The sequence below is a fragment of the Cloeon dipterum genome, chromosome 1, assembly GCF_949628265.1.
Source record: "Cloeon dipterum chromosome 1, ieCloDipt1.1, whole genome shotgun sequence".
In the NCBI taxonomy this organism is placed as follows: domain Eukaryota; kingdom Metazoa; phylum Arthropoda; class Insecta; order Ephemeroptera; family Baetidae; genus Cloeon; species Cloeon dipterum.
Window position 1 is genome coordinate 1,455,620 of NC_088786.1, and position 25,453 is coordinate 1,481,072.

Sequence of the window (25,453 nt, forward strand, 5' to 3'; positions counted from 1 at the left end):
AGCTGTAGTTTCAATCATGACTTTACCATGGACGCATCCTTTCACCTGTACGGTGTCAGGTCCTACATCATGTGGAAAATCATTTTTCGTGACGAAATTCATTAGTTACATTGAATCAATGATAGACACACCAATTGTCGAAATTGTATGGTGTCATGGAATATCACAAAAAATACACACCGAACTCCAACGAATAACCAAAGTTCCGATACATTTTTTTGAGGGTGTTCCAAGAATTGACGAAATATCGGATATAGATTCGGGTCCAAAGTTGGTTATATTGGATGATCTAATGGGTAAATACGAAAAAGAAACATTGGAAATATTTAGTAAAGGGAGTCACCATAGATCCTTATCAGTTTTTAATCTGATACAAAATGTTTTTCATCAAGGAAAAGGCTCGCGTGACGTCTCTCTAAACTCTCAGTACATGGTAGTTTTTAACAATCCTCGCGATCGAGGACAGATAGCCCATCTAGCACGACAGGTCGAACCTCTAAATTCAAATTATATCATCGAAGCTTATCGCGATGCTACATCTACACCTCATGGTTACATTGTGTTTGATTTTTCACAAGACTGCTTAGACTCGTATCGCATAAGAACACGAATATTTCCAAACGAGCAAACCATTTGTTACGTTCCAAAAAATAAACGACTATAAAAAGAACAACAAATTATAAATCTAACCATTATCAGCCATGGTTGAGAGACTAAAACATCACGCGGGAATTTTACGGAAAATTGCCCGCAGTAGACCGTCGAGGAGATGCGAAATATTAAAAAGCGCAGACGATGAGGTCATTAAATGCATTTGTGAGTGTGCTATAAATACCTTAAATAACAATGTAAACCTCACAGAGCGTCAGTTCAAGAAACTAGCTCCGCACAAAAAGGTTGTCAGATATTTGGCTAACAAGAAAGTGTCGTTTAAGAAAAAGAGAAGCAAAATCATAAAACAGGCTGGTGGATTTTTATTGCCACTGTTGATACCCGTAATATCCACCGTCCTAACTCACCTTGTACAATGATGCATGCTAAGAAGATGATTTTGGTTCCATACGAGAACCATAACATCAATTACTCTGAAATTCCTAAAGCTCCTGCTCCAGCAGGAGACTATAACCTTATGGATAATGAGATTAAAAAGATTTTGAATGACAAATCCTTAAACGATGTAGATAAATGGTTCAAATATGAACAAATTTTGCAGAGATTTATGTCGTTGAAGGAAAGAACTAAAAGAGATTTCACAGTTTCATTGCCGCATGATGATATTTCTGAAGACGAAGATGAACAAAATTCAGAGAGCAAGGAAATATCAAAAATGAATTCTCTTCTCGGAGGAATAACAGCCGTAGCAAAAAGAAAAAAAGCAGAGAGAATTTATCAGATGCTTTCAAAATATGCACGAATCAAGTGGAGTGATTTGGGAGCGGCCAAAATCGACGGCAGTAAAGTGGGAAACATAGTTGAGCTTATCAGCCATACTTTAACAAATAGCAAGCACGAGGCCCCTCCTAAGGGATGGCTTGTTTTTGTCAATCTTCTAAAAGATATTAGAATTCCTGTGAGTTATGTTGATAACACAGATTGCAAAAATGCTATAAAGACAACTAATCTTTCCAAACGGACCAGTTTGCCGCGGACTACAACACCAAAAGGTAACAAAATTGTTGAAAAGAGAATTGAAACAAGATGGGCACCGTACGAGAAGCAACTTCCGAAAAGCTAAGCAAAATTTACTTTGATGTGAAGAGTCCAGCCGGATTTAGTAGCATTAAAAAACTCTCTGCCTACTCCGGTGTACCATACAAAACTGTTAAAAAGTGGGTTGAAGGAATTGATGTGTATACTTTACACAAACCCGTAATTAGAAAATTTAAAAGGAATAGATATTATGTTCCTACATTATACTATCAGTTTGAATGTGATTTAGCAGAGTTTCAAAATATCGCGTCTGATAACGATAATAATAGATATCTCCTAGTGGTAATTGACGTCTTTTCCAAAAGAGCTTTTGTTGAGCCGATAAAAGATAAACGTGGTGCCACAGTGGCAGTAGCTCTAGAGAATTCATTCAAAACTTTGGGAAAACCGCTCAAATGCAGACACGATAGAGGTCTTGAATTTTTAAACAAACACGTAAAAGATGTTTTAGATAAGAACCACATTCAGCAAATCACTACGGATAACGAAGAAACGAAATGCGCAGTCGTGGAAAGGTTTATCAGAACATTAAAAAATAAACTTTATAGATATTTTACACACTTTGGGAAAAAAAGATATGTTGATATTATCCAAAGTATTGTCGATAGCTACAATAATTCGAAACATTCGTCGATAGGTAAAGCACCAAATGAAGTGACCACCTTGAATTCAAAAGAAGTGTGGGATTATCTTTATTCAGGAAAAGGAAGATACGAAAAACTGATCATAACTGACAGTAAAAAGTCAATTTTCAAAATCGGAGACTGTGTTAAAATAGTAAGTTCGAAGAAGCAGTTTTCAAAGGGATACATGTCAAACTGGACCACCGAATATTTTATTGTCAGGAAAATTATAAAAAGAAATCCACAAGTCTACGAATTGGAAGATTCTCTTGGAGAAAAAATCACAGGAGTATTTTACGCGAACGAATTACAAAGAGTTAAAATTGATGCTAGTACAGAGTTCAAGATTGAACAAATACTTGAAAGCAAGGGGATTGGCCGCAGTAAGAAGCTGCTTGTCAAGTGGAAAGGTTATCCTGCGAAATTTAATTCTTGGGTTAGAGCTACAGATCTGAAAGCAACATGAGTGAGAACATGTACTTGACGCTGAGTAGCGATTCTCCGTGTCACTTTAACGAACAAAATACAACGTCTAAATTCAGAGTGCACTTGGGAAATGTTGTCGAGCTGACTGGTCGGTATGAAGTAGGCTTGTGCGAAGTGTATTATCCTGATACGCTTAAAAATGTAATTCAAGATGAATGCTTCGTTCTCGTTCATAAATTTGATTTCTCGAAAAATAAAGTCGACAAGTCATTAAAAAAATGGGATACGGATTTTGAAGTAAAAAAGACTATGAAAATTACCATCCCTCCAGGTCGATATAAAACTACCAGAGAGTTGATCGATGAATTAAATAAAGGCACTGCACAATTCTTTGTCATGCACTATAAAGACGAAATTGCATCTATGAAGTATACGACGCCATATATTCGTGCTGTGTATACGTTTTCTGACAAGCTTGCAGATATTCTAGGATTTCAAAGAGGCGTCACGTATCACGCCTTATCAAAGCAATTCAATTCTACTTACACTCCCGATATCACCAGAGGTTATAGTCAAGTGTTGACGATCACAACGGATCTAATCGAAGATCAAATTTACAATAACAAAAAAGAAAAAATATTAAGGTCATTTCTTGTCAATCGTAAAAATTCTAAATTCGGGAACCAAAACAAGGAAGTTTTTAATAGAATAATGTTTCTGCCCGTGACGAAAAATAAATTCGAAAGCATCGATTTCTATATAAGGGATGAAAACGGCAATCAGGCCCCATTCATTCAGGGAACTCTAACGTTAGTGCTTCTCTTGAGGCGTGTATAGACAATGGAAAACAAATATTATGCTTATTACGAGGCTCAGGCCAGAGGAGTTGGTGGTGGAGCCAAATTACACAGATATCAAAAAGGACTGGGGATTGGCTCCACACTTGTTGGACTCTTCAGACGCATTTTCCCATATTTAAAATCAGGCTTCAAATCAGTAGGATCGGAGCTACTGGATACAGGCGTGAACATACTAAAAGACACGTTGAATAAAAAGAATTTGAAGGAAAGTTTAACTACAAACATGGTCAACGCTGGTAAGAATCTGGGTGAAAAAGGCTCGAAAACAGTGCAGAGTCTTTTAGGACTCGGATATAAAAGGAAGACACCTTTAGGGAAGGGTCATTCAAGCAACGCCAAGCGAGCAAAGCAGACGCGCGCAAAGAATAAGAAATTGAAGGCAAACACAATCAGAAGAAAAGTATCAAAAAAGAGAAAGAGGAAAGATCTATTTGGATTCTAAAATATAGCAAAGATGGGTTCTGATATTGCAGATACGATGGTCTCCGAACTAGATATTTTTCAACCATTGACTGTTCAGACAAGTGTGCTCTCTGGAGACTATCAGTATTATAAACCAATTCAGGCACTCGATAATAATGGACCTATCATCTTCAACGTGACAGGCACAGGCGATTCATATATAGATATGTCGAAGACAATGCTTTATGTAAAGATGAGGATAATTAATGGTACCACCGGGGGTGGATTCGTTGCCGCTGATGGTGATTACTCGGTAGTAAACAACTTATTAAACTCGTTGTTTAGCGACGTGAAACTAGAATTCAACCAAACTACAGTGTCAAACAGCTCCGGCATGAATCATTACCGCTCGTATATTGAAAATCTTTTCAATTACAACGAAACTGCAAAAAAGAGTCATCTAACTGGATCTCTATATTTCATGGACGAAGCTGGTAAATTCGACGACCTCACATCAAAAAGCCACGTAAATCGTATGAAATATGTAGGACTGAGTAAACCAGTTGAGCTGATGGGTAGACTACACGTAGATGTGTGTAATTGTGGAAAACTCTTGTTAAATGAGATTGATTTGAGATACACTCTTACTAGAAATCCAGCATCATTGGTCTGCGTTGCAGCACCCGGATTAAATCCTGAAATAGAACTATTAGATGCCGCCTTATTTGTGCGAAAGGTCCAAGTTAATCCATCAATAATGCTGGCACATGCTAATCTATTGCAAACTGTCACAGCTAAATATCCCTACAAAAGAGTCGAGATGCACAATTACACTATACCCGCTGGGGTGTTCCAAAAGTCATTCGAAAATTTATTCCTCGGTAGAATACCTTCACGAGTAATTTTTGGCTTTTGTAAAAATTCCGCCGTCTCTGGTTCGCTTGTTGAAAACTGCTTTGAATTTGAACATCTGAATGTTTCACAAATCTCGCTATCTGTCAACGGGAAAATTGTCAATTCAAGTCCATACAGATTAAACTATGCTCGAGACGACTGCGTAATACCTTTCATGTTCTCGTTTTTAGGGACGGGTAATAGTCTGATTGATGATGGTTATTGTGTAGATAGATCAGAATTTTCACAAGGTTACGCTTTATACGCTTATGATTTATCACCCAACGAGAGCGCGTCGTCAGATTATTCCTCTCCGCCGCAGCAAGGAAACGTAAGATTGGAAATAACTTTTTCTGCTGCATTGCCCTATGTTGTTAACGTGATATGTCACTCAGAAATACCCGATATGATTGAAATTGACAGAAATCGCGAGATTCTAATTCAGTATAAAAGATAGACGATCGTTGATTTAATTTAGTGATCAAAATGTTCTTGATCGTAGAGGTGCAAGGTTACAGCACTACTGAATTTGGATTTTTACCCAAGGAGGTATATTTACTAGGAAAGGGAATAGCTTCAAAATATTTGATAAAATCAACAAAGCCTCTACATGAATTCAATGCTAAAGATCAGAAAATAATAAATTGGAACACTTTCAAATATCATCATATTCCTTTTAGTGTAGGAAGTTGCACATTGTCAGACTTCATTCTGCATTTCTCAGAGATTGCCAGAGAATTTGATCACATATTGACTAAAGGATCTGAGAAATCTTTATATCTTTCACAAATTTTAAACCGAACCGTAGTAGATATAAGTTTTTACGGCTGTCCGAGCATTAGAAATAATAATATCGGTCCACCCTGCAAGCTACATTTTTCAGACGTCACGCATTGTGCCGAAGCTGCAGCAACGTTCATAAAAAATTGGATAGATGGACAGCCAGACATTAAAAACTTGTTTGAGAAAAATAAACGACCAAACAAACAATAAGCACAGCGTAGGTGTTTATTCTGCTGACCGAATACCTAGAGATAGATGTAAACCTATGGCTTTTATTTTACATACTGAAAACGCTAGTGTTCCGATAGGGCATTGGGTTGCCTTTTACGTTCCGAAAAGAGGGAAACCACAGTTTTTTGATTCGTATGGATTAGAACCTTTTATCGATTCACACGTAAAATTCATAAATAAATATGGTAGCTTCAGCTATAATTCACGATGCTATCAAGAAATCGACTCAACAGTTTGTGGCGGTTATGTTTTATTATTTCTAGCACAAAAAATGGGGTACATAAGACCATTTAAAAAATATTTGGGTACAGATAAGAAAGCTAATGACGCCTTCATTGCAGACGCTACCAAAGCACTTGTGGACAATTTAAAAATTGAATTCTAGATTTAAAATTGTTCCCCACTCTTTTTTAACTTTCCTCTGCTCTTTTCATGGAGCACCCCCATGATATAAATCAAGCATCAGAGTATGAATTTTATCAGTTACGTCTGAGACTTGACAGCAGGAACGTCATCTGTAGCAATGGCCTCCAAGAAAATGTTCAACAGCCGATTCAAGCCTTATCCTTCAAGCAGTAATGGGAATAAGGATTCTGCACACCCAGAGAAGACTCAAGCAAAATCATACGAATGTCACGACCGGACCGAATGTGTACTGAGACATATTTGGCCGATCAACAAGGGTGCAACAAAACATGTTGTGCTAGCAGCTGATCCGGAATACAACTTCAAGCCGACACTGGTGATCAGAAAGCCTGGATTTGTTGGTGTGAAGCTGAATCCAAGTGCAACAGAAAGATTCCTGGGAACCTTCACGTGCATCAACGAGCATTTCAACACGCCTGTACGTGAGCGCTCACACATCAAATCCATTCAGTTTGGACAACGAGAAATTGGTGAACTGGGGATTCACTACAATCACCAATCTCTGTACATACGTACACAGAGCGGACTTGGCGATAGCAACAACCTTCTCATCAATCACCACACTTGGAAATTTTTGTATTCCATCCAGCCTCTGCTTCTTCACGTCTACAATCACCTGGATAACATTTCTGGAGAAATCGACACGATGTATCAATCTCTTAAGGATGTTGTGGGCAAAAACTTCAACCTGGATCAAGCGTTGGATCTGAATCAGCTCGAGGAATATCTAACAGCCCTGAGGAGCGAAGAAGTGAAGTTTATTCCAATCTCAGAAGAACCGCACATCGACTATATACGCATCTTCTACGAACTAAAGAGATTCTGCATGTATACTTTTGTAAACAATGAGAAATAATCTGTATTTGCAACCAATAAATTTCTTTCAAAATTTAAAACCAAACATTTTTTATTTTAAAATTTTCCTAACGACTACATAAGAAGAAGACAAAAAACCTTTAGCAACTTTCAACTTGAAGATTATACAAATTTTTCAATAGCAACTTATTTTTGTTTTACATGAAAATCTAGTTTGTAAATCTTTAACTATTTGTGGAAATCATTGAAACAATATACATTTAATTTTCAAATCGTGTTCTATTTATTACAAACTTACATTCTACAAATCTGATGTTCAATAAATTTACAAAATCAATACAAATAAACGGAGCTGTATTGCATGTCCAATTCAAGGGATATGGTTTCTAATATTCCAGTCATCAATCACAATATTTTCATCGGGGATAGGTTCTTTAGCACCCCTCTTTGTGCCCCAAGGGATTGTTTCATATTTGGAAATCAATGCTCTTTTATCATAGACCAATCGCATTTTCTTAGTACCATCTTCCGAATAAATTTGGAAATCGGATGATCTTTGAATTTTATTGTGAATTTGAATATTGATTTCATCAACCTCTCCGTTAAGCAATTTTTCAATTGACTCCATGCTAGTTTCCTGAATATTATTTTGTTTCAATGTTATACCCTTACATTTTCTCACTTCTTTGCAAGTTCCGTCTGGTTTTTGTACAACAAAACAATAGTTTTTAGGACCAAGAGATGCGTATTTGGTTATTTTGGAACCCTCACCATATTCGGCTACTTCATCTGTCAAACACCCTAAGAATCGACCGGTTTTAAGCAGAGGTGTTCCTTTCTTTTGAGTGTAAATAACGCTATCGGTGTCAAATGCTAGAACCTTCTTACCTAGAATGTGTAAAAGCTGGTATAGCATAATTCTTGCGTGACTAGTAGTCAACGCTGCTACCAAAACATTTACATTATTCAAAGTATCCTGATCGTCATTGTACTGAACTACTACTTTGGATGTTGCATCACACATAATATTGGTCACAGTGACGTTAGGGGCAGAGAGAAGTTCAAGGAGCCTGCTGCGATCCTCAATGATTGCTGTTTTGCTTCTTGCGTTTTGTCCAAATTTCCCCCTATAACAAGTTGCAGATATAAATTATCCTAAATAGTTTAGCTATAGTTAAAATTGCTCACCATAACGAATTAAGGCAGAGTTTTGCTACAGTTCTTATGACCTCATTCTTTTCGATTTTACTCTCGTCCAGATCAATGCTTTCTTCGATCGCATATGACTCGATGTATTTTTTCTTGTCCTCGCTAGACATGTTGTTTTCTGGCCAACCTGATGCTTCCTTAAAATCAGAAACGAGTGAATTAAGCTATGCTGCATAAGTAGTACATTTATTAAGAGATTTTTACCTGCTTTAATTTTAGGAAAGCATTTACAAAACTGGTGAAAAGGCCTTCATCTTCATCCTTCTTGTACTTGGTTGTTTTCTCGTAGTGCCAGATTTCGTAAATTTCAGTGATCTTGTATCCAAATTTCCTAGCCAAGTTCAGCTCCCACGAACTCCAAGAGCCATCGAATGATCTTTCCTCGTCGGTGTGGGTGCAGTATGGAGAGTTGTGATTTTTTTGAGCAGCACATTTTTTACAGAGATGGAATAAAAGTTTATCTCCAACTTTTTGTGGTAGTACAGGGTGGTAAAGAGAATCTGGAGGCAGCACTCTACAGAAAACAAATCCCTTTACAGAGTCGAGACTAGGGAAATTTGTAGTGTACACGGTAGGATGACCTACAATGTACTCACAGTATTTTTGTGTGGTCGGATAGAGCGAGGTAAAATCATAATAATTAATTTCCTCGTCAGGCCCACATTCGTGCCACAAAATAACACTATTAGTACGACCACCGCTAAGGCAATTTCTTGCATGCAAATATCCTTTTTGAACAATCGGATCTTTCAGTAATCTCTCCTTAACTTGTGGTTGATCTTTCAATAATGCCTTAAATTTACATCCATACATCTCTACAACCTTGTAGTTCAATTTTTCCAGCGTTCTGGTTCGCATAAATGTTGCCTGCCGTCTAGCCATTCCAGATTCGTATTGTTTTTTAGCCTCGAAGTTGGCCTTTTCGTCGTCTGGGTAGCAATCTGGACAGAAATGCCAGTAGTCACCCATATATTGGTATACAGTATTAGTTGATGTGTCAAGTGCGTCAACAGGATATCCTCCGACTATCTCTTCTTGACCATTGCCAGCGTGCTTGAGATTGACAAGGTTTTGTTCGGTTTCTAAATATCTAAAATACATCAAAGCTTCCTTACTTTGGGTGGTTCTATATGAATCACTCCGCGGTATCAATCCTATAGATTTTGGTTTGTAAAAGTTTCTTCTATACAAAAGACTTACAAGGGAAGCAATCGTTATTGATTCAAGAAAAGGACTACACGCATAAGTCTCGAAGAATGAACTAAATTGTAATGCAGCCTGTCTCAAAATTGTCACGTCGTTTTTGCAGTACTTTACAATCTCAGCAGGGAAATCAAACACTTCATCCTCTGATTCCTCTAGACGCCTCACTTCTTTTTCATACCAAGCTATAAATGCCTCGTATTGGGAAACGCCCATATTTGTCGGGTCATAGAATTCCAATGCCGGTAATCTTTTTTCTCTATACGTGTAATTTTCTGGTCGATTGAACAAATGCGGGAAATATCCTTTTGCTAAATCATTGCTCAGTTTGAATGCTTTTGGTAATTTGCTAAGACTGCATGGCACAAAATTTATGAAATCCTTAAACGTAATTCTTACGCCTGACTCAATGTACACAATCTCCAGCTGCATTACGGTTAATCCATTAAGTATTACAGATTTCACGGTCCATTTGTTGCTTCGCAGTATTTCGTTCAATATTAAGACACCGTCATAACCTTTAAGATTGTGAAACAAGCACACATGGTCTAATAAACTACCCTTCGCATTGTCAGGTCGATGTTTCCCACTGCTTTTTTCATTAAGCATTTCGAGAAAAGCTTTGACGACGTTCAAGTTAGGATCGTTAATATTCGAAATGCATAATTCGCGCATTCCACATACTTCGCATTGTGGATCTTCGTCGTTAATCTCTCTGTCTCGACAATTTTTACATACCGTTTGAGAACAGACTAAATTCACTCTATGGATTCTGCGTACTCCATCGCGATTGTCTGCAAGCACCTCATCGTGCTGTGTACATTCAAAATCAGCAAAAGTTATTAAAGTATTGCTATCTTTCTCCTCGAGATTCTTGCTAGGTCTAGGTTTGCGGATGTAGCAGACGTGTGGAAGTTTTACGAATTTTTCACAATTTTGGCAGTGGCGCGTGTTACAAATATGGTTCTTTCCGTTTAAAAGCTTGTAATCGATAAGCAAGCAACATTTTCGGCATATTTTCCTCTCTTCGCATTTCCTATGCTCTTTGTGCCCCTCAAAACACATATTTGTCAAGAATTCAAAATTGCAGTCGTCACATTTTCTTTTCTCAGGTAATCGAACGTCTGACTTACACGCAAGGTTGCACTTGGTGCATTTTGATCCAGGGCAGTCAGTGTGACGTTCGTTAAAAAGCCCTTTTTCGCAAAACGTGCAGTATATTCTTGTCAAAAGATAACTTGCAGGGTTTTTCATCATATCATAATGATGTGTCTCTTGGTCGTAGGCTAGATAAATATGCTTTTTAGATTCATCTCCTGGCGAATAAGCTGAACCGAACGAACGAGATTCGTTTGAATGGCCCGAGTAAACAATTAATTTATAGTCGTTTCCCAAAAGCTGTTGAATTCTTTTGAGGTGTTCGGTACCGGCACCTTCCTCCAGAGACAAGTTTAAATTTTTGAGAAACCACATTACGTCATTAACAAAGTCTCGTGACTGTTGCTTGGTTACATCTTTCCACTCATTATCTAGTTCAATTTTTCTACTCTGATTTGCATTAGGATCATTTCCCACAATTTTCAACTTTTCCTTATACTCGCAAAATTTTTTACCAGTAACAACTGCAAACAATACACACATTTTTTGTTGAATGTTTACATCAAACTTCCCAGCACGTAATGCTTCTGAGAGCATACCATTCCTTTTATGGTTTTTCGATGTAACAATAGATCTCTGTTCAGTAGCGTTAAGGTTTTGTTTAAATCGACCACCCCCGCCGTGCAGATCGGCTGCCACTATTACGTCAAGTTGAAACGAGTTACTAGCTACAAATTCTCTTGCAGACTGGGCGAATGATTGGACTTGATTTGTTATTACTTCTGGGGAGAATTGACCCCGTCGAATAAAAGGTATCGTCAATGTCTGGTCTTGGTTTGTAGAGATCACAAACCCTATAAAATCAAGATTGTGTACATCTTCGATCATGTACTCGGCGCAATCAACAAGGGCTAGCAAAAAGGACATTTGTGGTTGTGGTTTAATGTTTAGCACTTCAACTTTGCATTTAGTATACCGCATTTTGAACTGTTCAAGAGTACGAATAGCCCTACTTGTTATTTTGAATGATTTTGCTCCGTCTCGAGGTCCTTCAACAGGTTCTAAATTTATCAATTCCTCTATTTGCGAGTCGTTAGAATTTAACTCACGCGCACCTTCAATAATTTTTTCTAGACGCTGCATTTCATGTTCTCTGGGTGTCAGTGGTGTATTTTCACGATTCGTCGCTCCTAATCCAACCTGCGAGTAAATAACATTTAGTAAACTTCTTAAAAAGAGAAAAGTTAATGTCTCATATTATTGAATCACTTTATGCACAATAATATTAATTTACTGTCACTGCTGGAACTAGCGTTATGTGAAATCTCTGGGCTATGCAGACGCATAAAAAAGTGCAATCTATAAAATTTCAGCGATAATAAAGTGATGTCAAAATATAGATACTAGATTTTCAGCGTAGTAAAGACAAATAACTCATAGCTCAAAAAACACTCGAAAAAAGTTTTTTCCTTTTTTTCTACATAAAATTTATTTTCTCTGATTTTCGATCAATCTGCAAATAACTTATTCTTAATATTTTTTCTAGCCAGAGGTTCATTTTATTAAATTATTTAGTTTTTACTGAATTTGAAGTAAATTTTTGAGATAGTAAAGTGTCTTTAACATTTTATGTAAAGTTTGTTTGGCAACAAAAACAATATTTTTTTTTTTATTTCATTTATTTTCTACACAAGGAAATATGTTTGATGAGCCATGAGTGATTTTTCCAGTACCACTATTTATTAAAAAGTTTCTTCTTCTTCTTTACCTGATTAGGTGCTGAAGCTTCCCCAAGTTGGTTTTTCGTGTCCTGCTTTAACAGAAAAAGATCCATTATATTGGTTACTTGATATATATATTTTTTGCTATTCACCTTGCAATACTCTGAAAACTCTTCAAATACATCATTGTCCAGTTGGTTCTTCAGTTTATGGGCCACATCACGGAATAACGAACAAATGTTTTTGTGAGTTGTGGCCAGTTTCTAAAATAAAAATCATTAGATTTGTACATGCGTATGTTTAATTGTAACTCACCATAGCAAACGTGTTAACGCACTCATCAACTTTTTCAAATCCTTTACGAGGCTAGAACGTGAAATGCATTATTATTATTTGGATTAGAGAGTGTACAATACCGCTTACTTTTATTTCTAGGTTCTCTAGAAATTTATCGGCAGCCGGTTTGAGATCTTTTCTTTTAATCCCGTGTTGCTTTTGAAGGGCAGTCATGGTTGCTCTCAAGACGTCAGTTTCCGCCTATAAATATTTATAAGAACCAAAGCGCTTTTAGGTGAAATTATTTTACCTTTCTGACTACCGCAATGGCATTCACGTTTGTGTTAAGCTGACTGTATTTTCTACCTTCAGGATCGAGACCCTAAAATAAATATAAGTTAGGAATAATACTTTTTTTTTCATTTTTTTTTTCTCACGGCATGCACCCTGATAGCAGTGTTGATTGATGTTAAAATTCCGAGGTGTTCTATCTGTTCCTTATATGATTGAGCTTCGATTCTCTTTTTTATTTTCTTCGGAATGCTTTCGTCTGCGGTTGTACTAGTGGCCTCTGGCACATCTTTTTGTGTTGGCTATAAAGAGAGATGATGTCAATGAAATATAAAAGCGTAAATAAGAGGAATACTCACATTTCTATCTGTCACACTAGGTTGAAGAGATCCCATATCAACGCTGTCGTGAGCCTGTTAAAAATATTTTTAGCCTGTGAATAATTTTATATATAAACTGAACTTACCCGTGACGTTGATGGCACCGCAGGGTCTCCAGTAGAATCCTCAGTTAGCTTTGCCCTCTAAACATTTTTATTAAATCATATTCAGAATTTACTATTAAATATACTACCTTATTCTTTAACGGCTGGTTCTTTGATAGCGACAGCGACCTCTGCAATATTTTAAAATTAGTATGTGTTTAAAGTGTATGAAAAAGGCATTATCTACCTTTTTTGGTTTAGTTGCCGTGTTGAGCTCTTTTTTCAGGAAGTCAATCTCACTTTCAGCACGTTTTGTAAAGTCTCTTTGCGCGGCGATTGCAAGTTTCTTTAACTTCTCATATTGAGCATCATTTTCTTTTAACGATTGGTTTAGGTCATCAACGTACTGAAATAGAATACAAATAGTTTCACATGGATTTTTTTGAAAAAATACTTACAGATTTATTTTCTTGCATTTCTTTGAGTTTTTCTTTTTTACTCTTGATTTCATCTTGGTACTGCTTCACCCTCTGTTGACAACCCTGATCGTTGAATTTTTTGTAGCTTGATATTATTCTCCTCTTGTCTTCTATATTCTTATCAATATTTTTTTTCTCCGCCAGTAATTGTTTAAGCACATCTTCAGCGTTGTCACGCTGTTTTTTTCTCTCCTCTTTCTCCTTCAACTGCTCTTCCTCCTTCTTCAATTTTTCTGCAACCGCCGAGCATGCATCCTGAATATCCTTCACGATTTGATGATTGTGGGTGATAGTCGCAGCTTGGTCTTCTCGTTTTTTACCGATTTCGTTTAGGTGCTTTTCGGCCTCACCATTATATGTCTGAATTTGGGCGCACAGGTCTTGTATACGTTCTCTCATACTTTTTATTTTAGCTTGGAGTTCTGGATCTTGGGTGGTTTCGTTTTGATTTATTTCTTGTAAAGGTACTCGCATTGTACCAATGGATTCTTCATTTAAACTCCTCCTTGCATATTCGTCTTGCATATTGACGGAAGAAATGTGTTGTGGCGCTTCTTGAATGCCGCCTAGATCCATCGGCTGCACGTTCTCCGTAGGTCGGGCCTCTTCAGTGTAGGGAACTGAGACACTGCCACAGTTTACACCCACCGCAGCTAACACCGATGGCCCGATAACGGAAGAAATGGGTTGTGGCGCTTCTTGAATGCCGCCTAGATCCATCGGCTGCACGTTCTCCGTAGGTCGTGCCTCTTCAGTGTAGGGAACTGAGACACTGCCACAATTTACACCCCCCTCAACTAACACCGATGACCCGATAACGGAAGAAATGGGTTGTGGCGCTTCTTGAATGCCGCCTAGATCCATCGGCTGCACGTTCTCCGTAGGTCGGGTCTCTTCAGTGTAGGGTACTGAGACACTGCCACAATTTACACTCACATCAGCTAACGGCGTGATCCGAGCTAGCTTAGAAACCTCATCGACTGAATAAACGTTGAGGCCACCAAAATCTGAATTACTCGGCTCCTGCAACAAAGTTTTTTAGTTATTCAAAACGTTTTTTTTTTTTTTTTGTTACTCAGAACTAAAGTTTACATGACAGATGTTAAGAATAAAGTTTGATCTTATTTTTATATATTAAATGAAAGGTTACAAAACCAAACAGAAAAATAGTTTGGGTGTGTAGATTTTTATCTTGATCATTAAATATTTGGTAACTACTCTTGAGTTTGTAACATAGATTCACAGTTATTTAATATAATAGTTCTTATATAGTACTCACAATTTGCTGCACATCATTAAAGTTGTAGTTTTCGGCTTGTAACAAATCTTGGAGATCTTTTGTGATGTTTTCAAGGTCTTCATATCCAGTGGTATCAAAATCAATTACTGGTGGAAGACTCTCAACAGAGATTGACTTAACAGCAAGCTGAGTCTCTGTTAAGGGCTGCACACCGCCACGATCAGACATCGTATCGGGGCGAAGTGAAGGCTTGCCTCTGAGAAACGTCTTCATCTTTCTCTGACTATCCAGCAGATATTGCAAATGCGTTCAAATTTGCCAGCTTATATATAGTTATTTTGTATACGTGTGAAATTATTGCCCCTTTTAGGCTCATCCCTTAACCTATTATCCATTTAATCTATGGTACGCATTTCAACCAATCAGATGGATTATACATATAGACTATCTCCACCATTGGCTGTGGTTACACCCTCTCATACCCCTACTATTTTTTCGTCGCCCTATCACCTGCCTTCAACCTCCCACTACTTTTTAAGAAGACACACCTTGCCTATCCTCTAGACAACAGTCGCATTTCTAATCTCTTGGAGGTCGCACCCTTGTGACAACTTTCTAATTGATGAACCGAGGTATGTTTTATTTCATCTTGAAAGACTCCCTACTGTTTCTTTCATTCTAATATTCTTGTGAAACTTTTCAACATACAATGCTCATTTACCCTAACCTTTCCTTTGAAAGGCCCCCTACTGTTTCTTTCATTTTAACCTTCTTGTGAAATTCGTTCAACAATAGTTGTGAGATGCTGCAATAGGCGTTTTTATTTTTGAAAGACTGTTTTCTCTCATGTTAGTTTTCTTGTGAAATTTGTTGAGCGTGTATATATACATTTGCTTTTGTGATATGTCAATACACCCAGACCTTCACAATATTTCATGAAATTCCCTCCACACAAAAGTCATCCGGGCTTAGACGTGAATTCAACGAAATTGTTTGTGTCAAAAAACCAATACAACAATAGCACTATTTCACAGCCTGATACGATATGTGACATTGTAAAACTTTCAACTAAATAAAGAGCATAAAAAAATAACAGACGCTCTTTTCATTTCTTAAAATTATTTTTGTTCTACAGAGTAGAGTCAATTTTTTCACACTGCAGACGTCCACACACTTTTTTCCTTTAGCGAGCAAGCGCGTCATATTTTTTTTTTCTTGCAGGGGATACCGAGTGTTTTTTTATTCTCCCTTTGCACGCTGCGACATTCTGCCTTATTCCAACATCTGTGATTCCTTTGTGAGCATGCGCGTCATATTTTGTCCTTGCACGGGTGACTCAATGCTTTTTCATTCTCCCTTTGCACACGCTGCGACATTCTGCCTTATTCCAACATCTGTGATTCCTTTGTGAGCAAGCGAGTCATATTTTTTCTTGCAGGGGATACCGAGTGTTTTTTTATTCTGCACGCACCACGACATTCTGCCTTATTCCAACATCTGTGATTCCTTTGTGAGCAAGCGCCTCATATTTTCTCCTTGCAGGGGAGACCGAGTGTTTTTTCATTCTGCACGCACCACGACATTCTGCCTTATTCCAACATCAGTGATTCCTTTGTGAGCATGCGCGTCATATTTTTTTGGAAAGATCCATGAACATGGATCTTTGGCAAGCACTCTGGCCTCCCTTTGCGAGCATGACATATTCAGGATGAACATTCTCCCTTTACGCACTATTTCAACATATTGTCGAGATCCAGATTACGCTCAGTCACCGTAGCGAGCATGACATTTTCCCACCTCCCTCTGCACACTATTTCAACATTACCACTTCAGTCTTCCCTCCCCATACCCAATAAGGATTGACCTCTCCCCATACCCACCCCTCCACCAAGGTGGATAGGAAATCGGCTTTTTTGCCAGTTTCCTATCCATCTTATATTCTTCTTGCGCGTGTTCCGGTCCCCTCCTTGGGCCAAACTGACGGGGGTGAAAAAGAATTCCGCTGATAATTTGGAGGCTGTTAGTGTCGCCATTTGTTTTACGTGACGACAATATGCCAGAGCGTCTCGAGAGAGATTGGCCTGATAAAGCAGCCTCCTGCTTTCGCTATTTGGGGCTAAAAACGCGACGCACACCACACATAAATATTGATTTATTTAGACGCACCTCGTTGCCGGGAGCGGGAACGCTGCTGTTCTTTTGCACGGCAGATGAGTCAATATGGAAACGCCGCGCTGGTTTATTATGATTAGGGCATGCGGCCGACCTAATTAAAGCCAGTTGATTTCCATCTCTCGGGCGCACCAAATTAAAAATTCCTCTGGACGACAGCCTTGTGTTTTTTTTTGTATATGCCACACAGCCCACTCGTAAAAATTTCATTTTTCGCAACGCGGAACTTAAATGAGGCTGTCTGCTCTGTAATTCGCCAGTCAAAAGGCTAAACGAGTAAATCTCTTTGATGATGAAGCGAGAGCAGAATATGAAAGCCGTTGCACCGTTTCGTACAAATGCGTGGATCGGTAGTACGTCCATTTTTAACAATAAAGAATATGCCGGCAGCGCTGTGTGTCCTGGAACATTAGAATTTATTGATAACAGCGGAAAAGAGGGTCACATTTTAAATGAAACACGCCGCGGGAGGGAGTAAATTATTTCGTGCTATCAAAGGACGGTGCATGGAGAGCCACTTCTTTTTTAGTCACGCCCCTGACTTGAAAGTTGGCTGAGAAAATGAGTGTTAAGTCCCGAGGCGATGGCGCAAAAAGTAGAGGATTTTGAATAAATCGCTTGAGAAATAGTTGTGGGATATTTATAGCCGACGTGCGAGCGGCTCTATCTCGGGGATTTACACCCCATATGCCACGCTGTTCGCTCGTGATTAGCCTAGAATTAACCAGTCCTCTACTTTTTGCAAGTTGCCAGCCGAGTGAAGCCAATTAAAGTCATTTCTCAAATTTCTCACGCGATCAGCATATATTTATTAGTTCCTTGAATTATTTTAATCATTCCCAATTTTCGTTTGACGTAAATCATATTAAATTATAATTTGGAGATTAACGGTTATAAAATTTTATTACTACGAAATGCTGCTTGAGAAATTACAGTGCGGTCCCTGGAGTATCAGCAGTTTTCGTGGAATGTCTCAATCTCTAGGGTCTAGCCAAGCAACAGCTCGCTCGTCATGCCTGTTAGCAAATTCAAAGCGAATCTCGTGAGACGTGATGTCGCGTGTGCATCTCACATGAATGCTTTGCAATCACGCACCCGACTAATAATTACTCGCAACAATGGAGTGCATATTAAATCCTGCCGGCTAATTTGTGAAATATGAATGCGCAACGAAAAATACTGTGCACGCCGAGTCGGGGGAGAAATAAATTATTCAATCGGGCTAATTACAATGCATGGCAAAGTGCTAATTTAGGGCAATTACCTTGGGGATGATGGTGAACGGTGGTGCCGGTGTAATTTTGATTTCCGAATGATGGCTTTAAAGAGGTTAACACACACCGCCGAGCTGTTGGCTCAAATTGTTATTTACCCTATGCGTCGTTTGCTGCCAAATTGATCGTGGATTTGCATGTTAGCCACGGAGTTTCAAAATAATCCTTCCGTTACATAAATTAATTAGCTGGGTTATTATAGAAAATTTATGTTTATTCTCATTTTTCCGTCTCTCATTCTAAGAATTTCATAAAGGTAATAATTCAAAATATTTTGCTTAGTTAGTAGTCATAAAATCAAGCTTTATTTTAAGCCATTTTAAATTTTTTGGATCAACTTTTCAAACTGCTTTACCTGGAAATTTAGAAAAGGAAAATATGTAAAAAAAAAACTATCGGCTTTCCGAATTTGAAAAGATTTTTGATTCATAGCAGCTGAATTACAAAGCCAAACTCGTACTCTATAAATGTGTTCTACTTTTCATATGGAAGAAACTTATACACGAATGTACAGAAAGAAGAAAATAAAAATGTCTCCATTCGAGAACATGACTGTAATGGTTTTGAAACAGCTGGATCAAGCGCCAAAGAAAAATCTCGCGGCCCCATTTAAAAATCGATTGCATGCGAGTGCCAAGAGTGCGGAAACAACAATGATTACAGCGTGTCATCGTTATTCGCGCACGTTGACCCACTTGCATGCGAATTACCGCCGATTCCGCTGCTTTCTCCCCTGAATAATTATATTGCGGCGCTGCGTTCGCCAATTTCTCGCCTGCTCGGATGCCACTGTTCTTGCTTGCCTTAATTTCGAGGGTAATTGACGTGAAATTTATCGCCAGCAATTTCGCCCGCTGAGTGTGTGCGCGCGCGCTACGCACGCCCGGCTCTCTCCCCGGCTGACGGCTGGATTTGATTAGGTCCGTTTGAAAAATTCACGCCCACGTATTAAAATTATTATTCTCGACACGAGTAATTGAATTTCTTGGGTTTATTTCTGCCGACGGCTGGAATTCCGGCCGTATAAATCTTCTCTACTGCCTCTCGTTGCTTTTAGTGTCCTGAAAGTCAACATGATATTGGCCATAAAGCAAAACATGATGCGCCTCTGCCCGAGAGGAAAGTTGCGAAAGTCTATTTTTGCCGAACTTGCCTTTCCTCGCCAAGTTTTGTGACCACTTTATTAAGAAAAATCGAAACTTTCCGCTAGCTCCCTTCAGTCGCTTAATTAAAATATTTATCTCTGAAGCACGCGTTTTCGGTGGCAACTTTGGAATGAAAAATGAATCTAGTTTCGAGGCAAACAACTTTCATGAATTAATTTTCGCCGGCCCGAGATTTTTCATCCTTCTTTTTCTCATAAATATGCAAAACGCATTTATAAGCATCCAAATAAAAAGCCGGGTGGACTTTTGGCGTTTCGCGATGCAAGCCGGCCAACTGGTGCAGAAGAGACTCTTTCTGATGATGAAAGATGAAGCGGTAAACTTTTCCCTCTTGCGAGCCGCCGGTAGAGGCGAATTTTCCCGGCAGCGTTAATTTTGTCGAGCCTTATTTTATTTTCACTCGCAGGTCAATTTGCGAGCACGAGTGAAAAACAAGCTTACGAACAGAGAGAGTGCAATCGTTTTTGGCGCTGCGAGAGAGATCTTTGAATTATATATGAGCTAATCGTGCTGTGCGACTGAATTTGAGGAAATGCGCAGAAAAATGTGAAAGTGGGAACCAAGGGATGGAAGATGGATGCATGAAGATTCAGGGAAAGCTCGCGGAATTGCAAACAAATCATTTGTTGTTCGCAGCTGCAATTCGCTCGGCGCGTGCGATAAAAAGGCTGGAACTAATTTAAAAGCAATTTTTTGCTCGGCTGGCCAGGTGGTGAGGCTGCAATCCGCTCGACAGAAGTGCGCTGCACGTTGCATACGTGCTCTCGCGTGATAGACCGAGAGTAATTACAGTGTACTTCCGAGTGACGAGAACGTAATTAAAATCCGGCAGCCGTCTTTTCTGACAAAAATTAATTTTCCTCGCCATTTGACGACAAAGCGGGAAACGAGCGGGTGAGCAGCGTCTGCCATCGTTATAAACTCCAAAGTCTAATTAGTTTGTGTGTGCTCTGCAAAATAATCTCTTGCTTCATTGAAAGTGCTCTTTAATTAAGCCGCCAGATACGCCCGAGAGCTGCCTTTTTAATTTCATTTGCGGCGACTGGCGCCACTCTCGCCCAAAACCGCTCTTACTTCATTAATGCCGAGACGAGAAATAACGAGTTCGCTCGTGTCCCTCCCGAGTCTATTCTAATTACCACCGTGATCCGATTCGCCGATAAGTAGTACTGATGACAGTTAACATTGGCACGGAGAATTAACGATTTCTTTCGCAGTGAATAAAAGTCTACTTTGCCCTTTTTAAAGTTAGTAGACCTTTACAGGCCAGCAATTTACTTTAAAATCATTTATAGACTCCATAATGAGCGCAATAATCAAAACAAGATCTCTCTGTGAGATCTAGATGCATCTGATCGCATGGGGAATTCCTCATTTTGGATTTATTCTAGTAGAGAAATAATTATTATTTATTTAGTGATATAGAGATGTGCAAAATCGATTAATCATTCATTTTACAGATGTTCCCCCCGTTATATTAGCGGAGTTGAGCCACAAATCTCGAAAAGTCAAATTTTCATATTTTCCCGCGTGTATTCAATTCATCTATCACGTATTTTCAAATTTCCCGGGGAGACACGCCCCTATTGTGAGTTAAAAACGTCAAACTTTTACATTCATATGATTTTCCTACGTTTTTTCATAATGCCACGCCTTCCAATTAAAAATTCCCGCGAGTTTGAGGCAAAAACGTTAAAATTACGATATTCCCGCGGTTTTCTGGAAAACCACGCGCCCATATCAAAATTCCAGCGAGTAGCACCCTCTTTCTGTTGCCGTTTCTCTTCATCGTTTGTGCTTTACACCGATTAAAACTAAAAGAATCGTCGATTTTATCGAACATCCCTATTTATAGTTGAGAAGCAATGCTTTTACCATTTTAAAACAGCAAAACTCGGTTGTAGGTATATCTTTCCCTCACAATAACCATTGATAGATACGGCCTTCCCATGTTAAAAACTCAATTCATGCGTGCACGCATGTTGCTGAAAAAGGAAAAAGGCTCTTTTGCTCCTTTTTGCGACCGCCTGACAAATTAGATGCCATTTGCGACGCCCTGCTGTTGAGGAGAAAAGCCAGCGGTGGCTGGAACAAAAGGGTTTGCCTCCCTTGTAAATTTAAACTGCTTCAGTCAGGCAACTCGCGGAATTTGTTGTTGTTGTTGTTGTCGTCCGGTTTGATAAATCGCAGCAGTAAATTGCGCGCGTCTGACCATAAAGAGTTCGAACAAGTCTATCGTCGTTAATGCAGTCGGGTGTTTTTATGGTCGGACTGCTGTACTTTTTCATTGCGAGCTTTTCTCCGGGATGGATGGGTGCACGTGAATATAGGTCCCGCCGGGCTGGAGGCTCATTTGTATTGTGCAAGGCTGCGATGATGACGCGACAAAAGAGACACACAAACGTCGTCGATCCTCCGCCCGGCCCGCTATTTGTATGAGCGCGGGCGGGAGGCAGCGTTTCCTTTTTTTCCTTTCTTTCGACGACGTTTTGCGCGCTATTTGCATTTAAATAAACGCGTCGTGCGCGGCGAACGAGCGACTCGCGCGGAATTCCTTAACGTTGGCCAGATTTCACGTTTGGCAAAAAACGAGAGGCGATTTCTTTATTTTTGCAGGCCTGCTGCAGAGAGAGAAAAAAGCATGGCCGAGAAAGAGAGAGAGGTCTTTCATGCCTCGCGAAACAAAGGTGGCTGGCAGGCTCAAAGGGGCACCAACGTCAAATGAGCATTTTCACTCTGGCGCCGCAAAAATGAGCAAATATGGCGAAGGAAACTCTGCCCAAGGTCATTGTTTCGCGGCGGGGAAAAATATTAGTTGGCAGAGTTTATCTAGCCGGCTTTGTTGTTGATTTGGCCAGAGAATCATCGCCTTTTGTCCGCAGTCAAAGGTCCATTTGTCTGCAGGGCCCGCCGAATGCCAGCCAGAGCGGTATGGGGCGCGGTCTTGATTAACGGCTGCCCGAAAAATAATGCGCTCGAGCGAAATACGCCCGGCGATAACTCATAAACGGAATCCTAAACACGCGCAGCTGCCGGCAGGGAATTTGCCACGTCCCTTTGAGCACAACTGTAAAAGTAAAGCTTTGCAGCAAATGTGTGAAAAATCCTTTAAATATGAAATACTCCGGAAAAAAACAAAAATTTCCCAGGTTGCCGTTAATTTTTTTTAAAATCGGCTAAAAATTTCCATGCTGACTGTAAAATCACGATTTATTTTATAATTTAGGAAATGTTTTCTCAAAATTCGCACACCTAGAGGAATCGAAATAATTCTCCCACTTGCTTCCATTTCCCTGGCATACCAGGCCAATGCTCATTTTTATTCGAGAGAAATCTAAAGAGTCAGATAAAAATTAAAACAAATTTGATTTATTCCAATGGTGTGACAAATGAAACACCGTTGGAACTGTTTGTTCAATTCCATTTTAACTCGTTGATCGATAGGCGAGTTTGGTTTTGACTCGAACAGGTTTAAAATTCATGGCTGTTTGTTTGAATCCGATAACTGGTCGGCGGAGCACGCAACCGAGGGTGCTGTTGAGCGAATTTTACGGCCGCACAGCCTGATAAATAATATTGTGCGCTTTTGCAAAAACTCATTAGCTCCGGCGGCCATAAAATGTGGAATTTGGTGCCTCATGCAGGTGAAATCAATATGTGTTCCGCTTGTCAAAGGCTTGCAATTATTTTTATTCCGTTTGATAAGAGCGAGATTGTTTGTCACACACGTAATTTCTACGAGGGCCGTTATTAGATTTTGGTGGCCTAGTTTTACGTCTGGCCGGCGCATAAAATAATTTGCACCGTCAGGGGCTGGGGGCTGGCCGGACCGTGCAACTCGCACAAAAGGCTTTTCACGCTGAAACAAAAAGACAAGGAACAATACACTCGTTGTTATCTGCTGTCGTCGGCGACGTCGTCGGCTGCTTGTTTGCGTCGCATTTTATTTTCTGCTGTCGCCTATAGCGCGCCGCATTCCTTTTATCCGCCGTCCCTTTTGCTCTGTGTGAGGGTCGTCTGTGATTTTTCAAAGGTGCTCGGCCTGCGAAATATCATCCCGATCTGCTGCAACGGCGCCGTAATGAACAAAAGCGAGAGGACGGCCCAAACCGTTCCTTTTTCACTTCGGAAAACGTGAAAAGAGCTATAGCAGGAGAGAAAAGGCTGCCGTAAAATCTTTTATCCCTCGCTGCCTCACGGCAAACTGTTAAGGGTCCGAAAAGCGATGCTAAATATTACATTTTGTAAAATTTTCACGAAAATAAGGAGCTCTCCCTTCGACTTCAAAGCATGAAAGAGAATTTGGAACCACACGCAATCAATAAGCTCTTCCATTGATTGCTGGTCTGGCTTCTTTCGCCGTCATGAAAATTTATCATTTATGATAGACTTCTGGTTATGGCAGAATTATTTAAATCAGCTCTCCGGATAAACAACTTTTTCTCGAATGCTAGTGGAGAAAAATTTGATAGTGCGATTTTGCACACGTCTCACAATTGGCCTGCACCCAATATCACGCGAGCCGCCGCCGAGAATTCTCGCATATTTTTCCGATTTCCCTGTTGCTTGCGAGAGTTCTATTTTCGGCGGTGGAAGTCGAATCGATTCACGAGAAAGCGACTCTATTTGGCCGGGGCACGGAGTTAAATTACAGAATTGATTTCTAATCTTTCTTCGTGTAGAGGAAAGACAAATCGAAAGAGATTTCTCGTCGTGTCACCGCGACCGAGTCTTGGCTGCGGCTATCCGTCAGGGCCGGCAAAAGAATGGCTGCGTGTGCGTGGCCTACTTTACGGCTACGTCCACCATAATCTCTGGTGAAAAGGCGGCGCAGGCAGGTCCACTTTTGATTTGAATTCCGATAGTCGTGGCCACCGTAAATTGCGGCCAAATTGCATTGCAAAAAGCCTGGGAAAGAAGGCACTCTCTTGCGCGCCTCCATAAATTACTAAACAAGTCAGGAACATCTTTTTTTAGACCAAAGCCAGCAAACCGCAACTTGTATTCCTTACACAGAGACGTGTATGTGTGTGTGCTGCGCTACTCCCAACACTTGCTTTTTGCGCACAAAGCCTTTCACGGTGGAAACGCTGCAGTATATGTCGGGAATTATTTTAAAAGTAAAAAGAGAAAGACCTCTTTTAGGTCAATAGATTTTAGGGGTTTTAAAATGAATATCAAGTTTGCGTTGCTTGTGGAATATAAATTTAATAATCAACAAAAAATATCAATTCGGCGTTGGAATTTAGAAAAATTAATAAAACATTTCTCGATATAGCTAATTGCTCTTTTAAAGCTGTTCAAATAGAGGTCAATCCATGAACAAACTGTTTTTACTATTTTCTTATTTCAATGTTCACTGTGCATGATAGCTCTTTAAATGTAAATAATAATATTTGCTTTTTAAATATTTATTTATATGACGACGACGAGTATCACAAATTGTTTCATTTTTGCCAATAAAGTCATCACTAAATCTCGGTTTCCAATTGTCAGAATTGCAAAAACTGGCAACAATTGGAAGCTTTTATTTTCAAGGCTATTTATTGTGCTTGATTATTCAGTACAATAAATCATCCTTGGTTTACAAAGCTTTGAATAATTTTTATTTAAAATGGAAATGAACCCCAGTAATTAATATCACTTTAAACTAAAAACACATATCTCTGACCTAAACAATTTCACTGTATATTTAAAAAAAAGATACTTAACTCTCTTTGTTCCTGAAA

General features: G+C 39.3%; 2 protein-coding genes across 11 annotated transcripts in view; one reads left to right on the plus strand and one right to left on the minus strand.

The window, feature by feature from the left end:
• The window catches only part of LOC135948114 (inactive dipeptidyl peptidase 10-like), a 159,733-nt gene that overhangs the window by 70,409 nt on the left and 63,871 nt on the right, over window positions 1–25,453 (plus strand). The gene's annotated exons all lie outside the window — the stretch shown is intronic.
• Window positions 7,437–16,428, minus strand: LOC135948540 (uncharacterized). Of its 6 annotated transcripts, none has more exons than XM_065497860.1 (15): window positions 15,152–16,428; window positions 13,852–14,895; window positions 13,641–13,799; window positions 13,543–13,584; window positions 13,436–13,492; window positions 13,329–13,382; window positions 13,116–13,271; window positions 12,989–13,060; window positions 12,826–12,939; window positions 12,718–12,768; window positions 12,555–12,665; window positions 12,450–12,491; window positions 8,585–11,881; window positions 8,360–8,517; window positions 7,437–8,298 (listed from the first exon to the last, which is right to left on the minus strand). In XM_065497860.1, the coding sequence occupies exons 1-15, from the start codon at window positions 15,383–15,385 to the stop codon at window positions 7,542–7,544; spliced, it is 6,348 nt and encodes a 2,115-aa protein (XP_065353932.1). In that variant the 5' UTR covers window positions 15,386–16,428; the 3' UTR covers window positions 7,437–7,541. The 6 variants fall into 6 exon arrangements, with proteins under 6 accessions (XP_065353932.1, XP_065353931.1, XP_065353930.1 ...); XM_065497859.1 differs by having other exon boundaries at window positions 12,450–12,494; XM_065497858.1 differs by having other exon boundaries at window positions 12,450–12,665.

Excerpts from the sequence above, each read along its gene's own strand:
- LOC135948540 (XM_065497858.1), bottom strand. The coding sequence starts at position 15,385 with ATGAAGACGTTTCTCAGAGGCAAGCCTTCACTTCGCCCCGATACGATG. Across the intron at positions 13,383-13,435 it reads CGGTGCCATCAACGTCACGG|GCTCACGACAGCGTTGATAT; the intron begins GTAAGTTCAGTT and ends TATTTTTAACAG. Across the intron at positions 12,769-12,825 it reads TAGAGAACCTAGAAATAAAA|CCTCGTAAAGGATTTGAAAA; the intron begins GTAAGCGGTATT and ends TTCACGTTCTAG.